Source organism: Manacus candei, unplaced genomic scaffold, assembly GCF_025592945.1.
Source record: "Manacus candei isolate 608988 ecotype Guabito, Panama unplaced genomic scaffold, ASM2559294v1 h1tg000014l, whole genome shotgun sequence".
NCBI classification, from domain to species: Eukaryota; Metazoa; Chordata; class Aves; order Passeriformes; family Pipridae; genus Manacus; species Manacus candei.
The window spans coordinates 70986622-70998860 of NW_026138062.1; the positions used below are offsets into that span (position 1 = coordinate 70986622).

The 12239-nt window shown below is 39.3% G+C and overlaps 1 protein-coding gene across 3 annotated transcripts in view; it reads left to right on the forward strand.

Annotated features, from left to right (window-relative positions):
• SAMSN1 (SAM domain, SH3 domain and nuclear localization signals 1) overlaps positions 1-12239 on the forward strand; it is an 84661-nt gene that overhangs the window by 21627 nt on the left and 50795 nt on the right. Inside the window, exons 6-10 of one of the 3 annotated variants that reach the window (XM_051779600.1) lie at positions 360-427; positions 3996-4064; positions 8363-8486; positions 9606-9725; positions 9816-9982. In XM_051779600.1, the coding sequence (XP_051635560.1) occupies positions 360-427; positions 3996-4064; positions 8363-8486; positions 9606-9725; positions 9816-9982 (548 nt within the window). Of the gene's footprint in view, positions 1-359; positions 428-3995; positions 4065-8362; positions 8487-9605; positions 9983-12239 lie in introns of all 3 variants that reach the window. The other 2 variants (XM_051779599.1, XM_051779602.1) reach the window with 2 other exon arrangements.

A 12239-nucleotide genomic window follows, 5' to 3' on the forward strand; every position in this document is an offset into this window, starting at 1 on the left:
ATTGCAAAGATCATTTTTGCCTTTAACTTTTTATATGAATATTCTACACCTTTCTGCTGTAAATTAACAGAGCAAGAGAAAGGACTTGGTGGGGTTCTGGGTTAGTAAACTGAAGACTAAATATAGATAAGAAGGAAGCATGAATGAGTTTTCTTTATGTGAGTCAGTTTGCCAGTTTGTTCTCCAGTCTCACTTCAAAGCAGTTTAAGATAAAATGTATGTTTAAATGATATAAGATTAACTTCAGAGAGTCAGAATGTCAGCTCAAAACATCAGTGCAATTCAAATGATATTCCTCATAACAACATAAAACAGGACATTTTAAAGCATGTTTTCTCTTTTTTGGTCATAATTCACAGAAGATAATATTATTGCTGATGGAATACATTTGCTGCAAGGAAAGAAGATAGAAGAAACAACATGCCAGGTGAAAGAAATACTCTTTCTGAAATCTAAAATTTCATTCAAATGAAATGCGTATTTCTTGTTTCCATTCAGCATTTACCTAACCTTAACTTCATACTCAGTATGCTTGTGTATTTTAGAAGCTGAGTTTAAAAGAAGACTCTGGTGACTACCAAAGTTGTCCATGATTTTACTTGTGCAGACCATATGGATTTTATTGCATAGGAAGCCTTCTCTTTCCCTGAGCAAATCCATTTCTGTTAAACGGATGTGCTAGAATTGTGTCTAGCAAGATCTATACTAAGTGTTTAGATTAGTCCTGCATGATTCATATTGGCATATGTATCCTAATGCTTTCTGAATTTCTGTAAACATATACCATATCTCATCTTCCTAATACTGCATTAATTATCCCACTAGCACGAGCAGTTAAGGAAATTTGACCCTTGGGTTTACATAATCATAACAACAACATAAAGGTAGGTAACAAGCCATCAGCTGGTGAACAGCAGAGAGGTGAGGAGAAAGACTTGTATCTCTGGAATTAGCATGACTGATGTTTGCTTTTTATTCACTTCCAGCCCGATGTTTGCCCTGATAATATGTTACTTAAAGGGACAGTTTATATCTGTGGCAAACCATCTTAGCTCTGCTGATTTCACAGGAGATAAAAGTTCACCCAGTTTGGGAATCTGACTAAAAATGTGTAACACACCTCTCCATATGTGTGTCTCCTAAATGAGGAATTAATACAATAAATTATTTAGGAGCTGAAAAATCTATTAAATTTTCTTTTGCAGAAAAGTGTTAAATTCAAGGTGAGCACTAAACTTTAGAAAAGGCTCCAAGCTGAGTTTCCTCTGTTGTTTCTATACAATGTCAGGAGTCCTTTTGGATGTGTAGGTTAAAAGCAAGAAAAAAACTGTAAGTGCATCACCCTGAAGGCATCTGAGATAAGACAGAGAGCTGTGAAGACCCAGCATTTAGGCAGTGCTCAGCTCCAGTGTAGGCCAAAGACACAATCAGGATTAAAAAGAAAAGTCAAATGATCTGCATATCGGGGGACAGATGACCGTATTGGAAACTTGAAAGTCAGTGTGTTCCAGGTTTCTCCTGCTTTCCCTCAGGCTTTTATCTGTCTCTGCACTGTTAGTTTGTTCCCATGATTATCTCCTCTTCCAGCTGCCAAAAAAGTAGCTGAGGAGGGAGGAAAGGAGAAAAGAACTCTTTCTCTTCTGCATCTCTCATTCTCTGTCTCTGATTTCTTCCTCTCACTTTCTAAGTATTATGAAGAAAGATTGCTCTTTGATTTCCCACAACAGTTCTTCCCTTGGTGTGAGGGATCTCTGGCTCTGTCCCTGTCCTGCCATGGAAGCTTTTGGCCTGATTTCTGGTTAAGATCATGGAGGTCATTCCCCAGACATGACAGAATATGGAGGGGAAAAGGGAAGAAGTAATAGGGAATAAGGCTTATGTTTGCCCTAAATATAAGTTTCCTTAAAATCCCTTAAATTTTCTTCCCATGAACCATTTGTCCCATTTTAGATGCAAAATCCTATTTTTCATTTCTCAAAGTGTTTGAAGGCACTTCTTGGGGTACATGAAAAATGAGCTGCAGAGACTTGGATACCTCCAAACTTTGGTACTAATTTAAGAACTATTGCATTTGCTTTTTAAAAATTTCAGGGTTTATGACAGTATTTTGAATTTTAGTGATTGTTACCTCTCACCTTCATTATCATCAAGAAAACATTGATACAATGCTCTTTTAAGCTTCCAGAATAGTCTGATTATGTCTGTATTCCTTTGCTGTGCTACATTATGCACACAAATAAGGAAATGCTGAGAGAACAGCACTATGGGGAAAGCTCTCACTCTTTTTCTGCAAAATCAGCACAGATTAGTGCCCATATGAAGTGCCTGTTTGCTGAAGCACAGAGCGTGGGGAACAAACGGGAGGAATTAGAGGTCTGCATGGAGGTGCATGGCTGCAAGTCTCAAAACCTCAGCAATGTGTTGGGACAGCTCACACAACTGAGCTATCCCCTGGCTGTTTCTCCTGTCTTTAAGAGGGCTGGAAAGAAAGTCCAGGGAACTACAAACCACACTGTTACCCCAGTCCCTAGGAATGAGATGGAGCAGTAGGCACAAACTGAAATGCAGGAAATTTCACTTAACGTAAAGAAAGCACTTCTCTAGTGTGAGGGGAGGTCAAACACTGAAGAGATGGTATGAGAAGTTCGTCTTTGAAGATTCTCCTGTCAAGAGATGGACCTCTGCAGCTTGTTCTGGTGACCTGTTCAGAGCATGGAGTTAGACTAGACAATTCCCAGAATTGCACTCCTGCCTAAGCTGGTCTGTGTGAGTTTGTGATTTTATAAGACATGGAACAGGCAGATTTACAAGCAGGGGTAAATAGCATAGATGAACATTTTAGATTTTTTTTTTTCCCTTTTTAAAGAAAAAAAAAGAAATGAAAAAAAAAAAAAGAAAAAAGAAAGCAAATAAGTTTTCCTGAGTCCTTCACAAAAGCTTTAAGCCTTCTCCATTTCCTAAATTGACACTCCATTCATTCTGTAAGTGCTGGAAAACAGGGGCTTAAAATAGAAGTACAGGTTGAGAGACACAGTGTGAGCAACACTGCAGTAAGTGTACCTTACCAGAAAAAGGAGCTTTACTTTTTGCATTTATTTTTCATACCTTTGGTCTTGTTTACTCATGTCTAGCAGGGCTCCCTTCGTGGCTCAAACCCTTTGTAGCATATTGGGAGGGACACAAAATATCAAGTAATACAGTCTTTGGGCTAATACATTTTCAAAAATATTTCATGCCTCATTTCTCACCTAAATTCTTAGGTTGCATTCAGCCTTCAAAGTGTCATTCACATTCATGAAGAAAAAAGGCCAGTGTTCATTACTTTCCTGATAAGCTATGAGAGCACTGTCAGGCTTGCCCACTAGGGCATCAGTGTATACTAGGGCCCCAGGGAGTGTATTCTCATGGTGTTCCCATTGTGAGGATATTGTGGCCAAAAAATGGCTTATGGGCAGGTGATGGCAGTGTATATAGTCCTGTCTTGGCTTAGTTCTGGGGATTGTTGTTAGCCCAGTTCAAACTCACACCCTTGGTGCTCAGCACCCCAGGCAAAATGAGGTGAACTGAGCAAGACCCTTCTTAGAAATGCATCAGTGACACTTGCTCCTCAGCTGGGGGGTTGGTGCTGAGGGAAGTCTTCTCTGGCTTTTCTGCTCATTGAGAAAGGAAAACCAAGATGTAGGCTGAGACCCAAAGATCCTATACTATAGTGCATGGCTCTGCCACTGCACCACGTATGCTGTGGTGTCCCCAAGATGTTCCCAAGCCCCAGATAACTCAGGAAATTAAGACAGCTCAATATCAAAATTATTTCAATGGGTGTCAGCTGATGCATGTCAGCCATTTACTTTTGTATGCACACAGCACTGGGTTGGAAAACTGCTGATCTCCCATCTGTATTCAGTTACATGATGCAAATTATGTTTATTTGTCTTATTTATGTTGGATTTTTTAAAAATTTTATTTTAATTTATTTTATTTTTCTTACCATCTAGGTGATAAACTATGAGCAATGGATTCCACCACGAGTTCACAATCCAGGTGTGCCTGGTAACAGTGAAATGGTGAGTTGCCATGAAAATTGTTGATTTTTTTTTCACCAGCAGCCAGCAGCTGGGAAGAACAGGCTGTTTTAGTAGAATTTCCTGTACTATATGTTCCTTCCCCAAAAGCTGAAAGATCTTTATCCATATCCCTGTTATTAATCATGATATCTCTTTGTCTTTTATAGAATATCTTATTATTGCTTTGCTATTAATAACAGTATTTCTTTATCATTTATAGAATATTGCATTATTGCTCTGTGATTCCCAGGAGAAAATCTGTCTATAATCCTAGCCTGCTTAGGTCTGACTCTGCACTCATTTTAGACTAGTTGGAGTACCAGACTGAAATAATGGGAATATTTAAAGGTCAGATATGTGTGGGCAGGAGCTTTATCCAAATTCAGTGCATTTTACAGAGCTCTTCGTATAAACAGAGCAGAAAGTTCTCTATCATCATATACTATTTTAATATTCACTATCTGCAGCCAGGTTATTACTGAAACTTTCCAAAAATTTCTATGGTACAATAACAAGAGTGCCATGGACACAATGAACATAGGGCAATTTTTGTCTTCTCACTATTGCACTGTACACTCTGAATTTAAGCACACGGGTAACCATGATTAAATCATTGCACTTCTTTGGGAAAGGCAAAGCAGTTGAAGGAAAATCACAGAGATTAGACTCTGCCGTGACTAAATTCTTTAGGCTGAGAATTGACATGCTGTGCAAGTGGTTTTATTGAAATTAATGCAGTTGCACCCAGTGAAGAGAGTGCTCAACAGGACCGGGATTGCTGGAATCCGACCAACAGTGTTTTACACTTAGCTTCTAAATTGCTGTATTTCTGTCACCAGGTTAATCCTCATAACACCTCACTGAGCAAAGATTTCTAAGGTGTTTAAAATACCTTAGGATAAACCCAAAACAGTTTATCAGACTCAATTCAGGTCTTTCTTCTGTAATGCATTTTCAGAAATGCATTTTAAAAATGTATATTTTTTTGTCCCTAAATAGTCATGCGCACTTCATGCAAATTATTTGCAACTAAAGGGCAGCCTGTGATTTATTTTTTTATGCAATTCATTTTTATTCGTGATGTGACATGATTTTTCATCACTAAACCCCGTTAAGTAGAGAAAACAATAATATTCCTGTTACTTGGTCATGCAGGAATTCTTTCCTTATAAATAGCTTTGCTTATAGATTGAGGAAAAACACAGTTCACTTGATTGTCTATCTGGTTTCTATATCAAAGAATATTTTACCTCTATTTGAATAGGCAGCTAAAATTCCGGCTTTGAACACTTAGGTAAACCAAAATAAAATACTGTAAATTTAAATGCTGTCCCAGCACCAGCTGATACTGCATGATCTTTTTTCTCCATGAAAGGGGGTTGCTGCATTTATTATTTAAGCATTTATGACTTTTCCCTAATGATAGACTCTATGAAATGAGTGCTTTTAAGGCAAAGAGGATTAGAGTTTGCCATTAATGAAATTATCTGAATAGATTATCTTCCATTTATCTTGATGTCTCCATGATGGAAATCCCAGATCATAACTCAAAGTCATCATGTTGCTTTTGTGTCGTTACTTATAAGTGAACAAATTATTATTGCTACAAGAGATCTTATATGAGAGCAATATTAGCATTTTAAACCCCTATGATTTATTTTGCAAAGATATCTCCCAATGAAAGACTGAAAAATTACACCCCAGTTTCTCTCTTTAGCTAAGGTAAAACTGCAGTCCTACGATCTTGAATTTGGAAGAGGAGAGAGAGGGATTGAAATGCAAATCAGAACGTGACCAACCAAAGCATTCTTGGATTTGGCCCACAGTGGATGATGAATAATCAGATACCAGCTGTAAGAGGGCCCTGAGCTGACTAGAGTTTTAAGGTGGATCTGCTGAGACCTTACCCTACAGTGAAGATCCTCAAGAAGACCTAAATGGTTTTAAACTCAAAAATGCTATCTTTTATAAAATCTACAAAATAATAGAAACCTGGCAGAAATTGAAAGCACCTAGGTTTTTTCTATATTAGTAACTGGCACAGTAGTATATGACTATCCTAGCATTGAGGAATACTGCAGCATCCACACTACGTTCCCTTTCTCCTGTAGATTTATCATAGCAGGATTTCTGCCTGCATTGCAGGCACAGTGTGTGTTTCATCTACACACAGATGAAGGAAAGATGAAGAACAACAGAACAGTTGGTGCTGATGAGTTGATGTCCACACTGTACGTCTTATGGGAGGTCTACCTCTGTTCACATCTTCTCTCTGGACATTCAAGAGCAGCTGGAGTTCTTCAGCTGAACTTCTGGAAAGTGTCTTTCATCTTAATTTTGTCTGTGATGAATTCAGTTGGTGGCACTCTGAGACGGAATCACAGCTTACAGGGACAGATGTGAAATTCACTTCAAAACTAAAATACTAATGTAGCTACAAGTGGACACTGGAGGCATGGAAAGGTGTTTATATTCAACTCTCTGACTTCCCTCTATTTCCTTTGGTTGACTCCCAGTCTCCAGGACACTCTGCAGATTTCAAGGAATGAAACATGCTGCTGAAAAGAGGGGAGTCTAAACCCAAGTGCTATCCACCATGGGAACTTTTGCATTACTTATTGTGATTGACAAAAGGAGGACTCCTAAGTCTTATCCCTAAGGAAAGAAAGCAGCATAGTCTATTAATGCCTCATGCCAATTTATAGCTGGAGCAAGATGAAGTGGTCATGCAAATCATTTGGTACAAACCCTTTCAACGTTTGAAATTAAACATCTGAATATACAGGGAAACATCTCACTTATTGTCACTTAGCTTTCACTAACTCTCTGCTTCAGCTGAATATAATTTCAACACAGTTGTCTCATGACACAGAAGTAACTAAACACACATAAAAGTGACCTCTGCCTGGGCATAATGTGTCTCAGACTCCTAGTTGTGCTTACAGAACCTCATGTCTTCATATAAAAATATCTGAACTTTTGGCAGTTCAAGCATAGCAATCTCTATAAGCGCTTATCTGTCAAGTGAACAGTGGACTTTTTTTTAATCTGAAATCAACATACGCCCTCTCCCTTATCAGTGCTGCAGGGGATGGAAGTGACTTGTAGGATGTGAATGCTGGAGCTTCAGATGTGCTTCATGCTAAGACTTTGCAAAGAGGCTTTAACCCAAATGAGAGCTGGGGAGTTCAGGATCCCTTGAGACCCATTCCTAAGCAGCCTGCCCTCTATACATTAGACTGCTGGCAAACTCTGGGATGACTTTGTCTCAAAGGATTATGCATGTGAGGAAGAAGGAAGCATCTATGATTGTGTGACCTATTTGCTGGGGAAACTGCAATAAGGACCTCTGCATTTCTACCTTTTGATAACATCAGCACCAGCACTTAATCGCTTGCAATATTGCCAAAGATTTATTGCTACAATACAAAATCATTATCTGTTTAAATAGGTGAATATCCATAGAAGCCAGACAGTATTGTTCCAAAAAGGTAGCCATCCGTTAATTACAGTCTTAACTAATTTCTAATTTTGTTTTGGTTTGTTTTGCTTCATTGAAAATCAGATATTCTATGTGAAACACAGCGTGTGACTATGGAATAGAAGTTATTTGCTGTCAGAGTAAGAAATTTCTCTCTGAAGCTCACAGAGAAGTTCAGAGTCAGACTGGAAGAGAACTCAAGTGTTTCTGGACTGATTTGGAAGACAGCAGCTGGTTTAACATAAGTGAACATTAATGAGATGCCTGCATGTTCATAAGGTTCTTGCTCTAGGAGCCTGTAGTATTTAAACCTTGAGTTTCTCAGTAGGAAGCTGGTGGAGTGTACAATAACAGATTTGAATTGTCTTTTACATTATTGACATTTAATCTAGGAAACAAAATAAGGTCTTGAAAAAAGAAAGACAGATGTCAGTACTTCAGAACACAGTCCCATAAACACTTAAATGCAGTAGCTCACCACACCTGGGATTCCTGTGCACACTTAAAAGGCTTCTAGATAATGTGGTGGATGCATGTATTAAAATGTTTTCTGGAACAAATCTGGAATTAAGTACTATGCAATGCTGTGGTATTCAAGAAATGTAATATGTAAACAGCAATATGAATAATGTTCTAAGAATTATTTATTTTTTTTTTACCTATTTTTCCCAAGCAAGAAAGTGCCTAACTTCTAAAGCATTGTGTCAGTGATCAGTTCTTTGAATCTGAAACTTTGTCATTCTCCAGATTAACACGTTACCCTTATTTTTTATTTGTAGGATTTGAATAATTTTAATGTCTTTGGTTTTTTTGCCAGGGCACAGAACCAGAAGATAAAGTAGAGTCCATGGGAACATTAAAACGACTGCAGAAATTGGTCCGAACAAAAAAAACGAGTACACAAAGCTTGGAAGATGTTAAACATGTTTTGCTCCCCCTCAGTAAGTACAGCATCATATCAGCATTCTTGCCAACATTTGGCAAATGACACTGTATTGAACATAACTGTAAACAATCCTGTCCTGGTCTGTCATTCACCACCCACAATTTTCAAACCCCAGCTGAGATGTTACTGTGATACCACTTGAGTGCTGACTTCCTCATAGTGTGAAAACCTGTTTCCTGTCACACTAGCTCGAGTTTTGTAACAGTATATCTCGCAAGTGGGGATTTTAGATAAATAGAATTGTATAACAGCGGGGCCTCCGGGATGGGGAAAATTTGTTTTTGCAGTAGTTCCTAGTTTTGTGTCACATTTCGGATCAGAAAGGCAAAACTCACGAATGTGGAGATAACTTTCGTTGTTAACCCAGGAAGCAGTAGCAGCTGGGAGTGCAGGAAGGTCTGTGTTATGATAAGCAAGTTGGCCTCTCATCATACCTGATTGCCTTGGGCCATAAGGCACAGGAATTCTACACTGATTCTGGGGTCAGGTTATTTTCTGGAGTCTCCTATGGGTCACTGATCTGACTGTGCAGCAGTTCTTCCTCTGAACTTGTTTTGCCAATTTAAAAGTGCATGCACTTGTTGTAAAATGCACTTGTGTATATGATCATTTTTAAACCAATGCAACCAAATGAGTTTAAACTGTCTGATGAACTACTGCTCCAGCCAACTCATTGCTTCGGCTGAAACACATGAGGAAATAATGGATTTCAGCCACTACTTTGTAGCTACATACTGAGAAGGGATGGGAGAGGAAATATCCAGAAAGTTTCCTAAACTTTTCCATTGTTTAGGCTAAACTCATGCTCTCTGCAACTGTGACATCCAGTTACCAAATTTTCATATTCAGGGGCAGAACCAGTAAAATTTTCCAGGCTTTTGAGGGAACAAGATAAATTTAACAAATGGAGAACAAATTTTACTTTTGGCTCAGATGCCTGACCCAATACAAAATACTTTCCATTTCCCTAATTATCACGGTTATTTGTTTTTTTTAATGGAGTCCTTGTGTTTTTCATTATACAGAATGCAACAGACAGCATTTAAAAAAAAAAAAGTGCCACTTTCTCTGTGAATTGCAACATATCATAACAGAAGTATTTGTATTTTTAAAGATGCGTTAGAGGATGCTTATCTCTCTGAAGAGGATGAAGAAGCACTGACTTCTTGCATGAAGCTGACAAGACCTCAGGAGAAGAAAACCTGGAAAGACAGCTCAAGGAGAAAAGAAGAGAGTGAGACCAGGCCAGATTTTATTTCTGCGTCTCTGGGCCGCACATACACTTCCAGACTTAATAACTTAGGAACTATTTCAATTCATTCAGAAACTGAATTTCACTTGTGGAGTGACTGGAAGACGTTTCCTGACAACCAGCTCTGTCCTTGTGACTTCTTGATTTCAAAAATAGAAGAATGGGAAAACTGTACTTGCTCTTCTCATCAGCCACATCTCACATATTCCCTAACTGATATGGATCTACAGTACTCCTGGGTAAGTGGAAGTGGTTTCTTTTGTGCTGATATGCATAAAAAGTGGAAACTTTTTGCTCTGACTCAGCATTAAAGGGATGCCGTCATCTTCCATGTGGTTATGAAATGCAATAAACCAAATTTAGATTTCAGGTAAATGGATGTGAATGCATTGTTCAGGCTAACACCAGGGTTCATATAGCCCTAGGTAGCTCATTTTTAACCATGCAGACATCAGCAGCATGGAGATGGAAGGCTTTAGGCTATTCTGTTTCTCATCAGCACACTCATGTATTTTTGGGTTTTTATCTGTATATTAAATACTCATCCTTCCAGGCTTAGAAAAGTTTCTGGAAGTCTGGGGTAGGTCAGTAAGGGACAATGAAGCAGATGGGCTTGGATCAGGCTTTTAGAGGTCACTGCAATACTAGTAAAGGACACTAGAGTTACTTAGGCAAATGTCAGAGGTTGAAATGGTATCTGTGCTTCTGCCTTCTTGGATCAGCTCAGCTGGTAGAGCCTATTTTTGCAGTAACCTGTGTGCCAGCAAGAAGATTTTCGGGACAGAATCAAAGAGAGTTTAATCTTGGTCTGAAATTATCTTTCTGGATAGTTTTCTAGGGGAGGCTTTTGTATTTAAATTGATGTGTTTTTTTAAAAGGCTATTTGAAACGGGAAAAACAAAAACAAGAAAAGCTTTTGTTGGTGAGATATACAAAATACAGTCACTGCAATGAGGCTTTTCTCCCTCTCCTCACTGGGCACAGCAGGTCTTCTGGCACTCCACATAGTGGTAACCACGTGGTGGGGGAACTAGTTGAGTGAAATGTATGAGGGAAGCAGTAAAGAGCAGCCTCTTTTCCCTTCATTCCTGTTCCCTCGGCAGTGCTCCGGGGACAGAGCTGTCTCTCACTATGAAATAAGGCCAGCTCCCAGGAAAGTGCACCTAAACCACAGGGGGCAAGATACCCGCTGAAACCTGCCAGCTGAGTGTTCAAAGGGAGACCTGAGCAACCATAACCTTAGACCAGAGAGTCTCCTGCTGAAAACACCGTGTTCTGTAATGGGTGCTCATATATCACTGGGAAAGGTACATGTATAGGTGTGTGGGTCTATATAGCAACCATGTTTCTGAATACATGGAGGTAGTAATTCAGGTCCTTTTCAATGGCACAGTAACTGACATAACAGGCAGTACCTGAAACATGGGATTTATCTAGCTGCAGGTTTTCCTGGGATTTGATGTAGAAAACAGAAAGTGTAAAACTTCCATTGATAGAACCGTTATTAGAAAAGAGAGAAAGCAAACCACCCCTAAAAAAACCTGAGGAAGGTGCAGCACTGCAACCCTGGACAGCCTTAGCAGTGCAGAGTCCCAGGGAGAGCCCCTGAAGACAGACCTCCGGGGCAGAGCGCTGGCAGAAATAGGCTGGGAGCTGTGAACATAGGCTGTGCTCTGTCAGGTGAATCCTCCTGCCTGCCAGTAAATAGGACTCTCTGTAGAAACTGAATTGTGTCAGGGATGCTGGGCTCCATCATATGCCTGGCTCCTAATGAAAGCAGCTTTCAGCATCCTGAGCCAAGGATGAAGTCCCAGGTCAAAATAGTAATAGATGTGCCGGTCAGATTTATGAGACCATAAGTGTCAATTCAAGTAATTTTATTTCATTTTGTCACAAACAGCCTGTTAACGTTCTCTGCCCTGGTGAGATTTGTCCTACCCATGTTACTATTAACTGCCAGCAAGGGGTTTAGTGCGTTTTTTTCCTGAATTGTTTATTTTGCCATCTGCCTTCCTGACGGGCTCCCTGACTTTAATGTATCTCTGTGGGCTTAGTGTCTTTGGATTTAGATTACAGTCAATGGCAAGTCACCTCATTCTTTGCATTTGCATTCTACCAACTGGCTCAATTGAAGATTACAAAGTCTGGATTTTCAGTTTTGCTGTTTAAGGATCAAAAAGCGGACGCTGGTGGTTTTGCTATGAGAGGATCAGACACTGGGGATGGTGCAGATGTTCTTTCTGATGTTGATTTACTTGTTAGAGTAAACCCAATATATTCCATGATATTCTTTCTGATTCTATGAATAAGAAGGTATAATTTCATTTTCTTGACTTGGCAACTACTCTGTTGTCTTTGCTGCAGCATGTTGTGGAGGAGATAGACTGAGATTGTACTGCTGAAATTCCTGTTGGTATGTCCTGAATTGAGGCACACAGGCAAAACTAGTAGATGCAAGACCAAGATCCAAGACTCTGCTATTCAATCAACAAACTG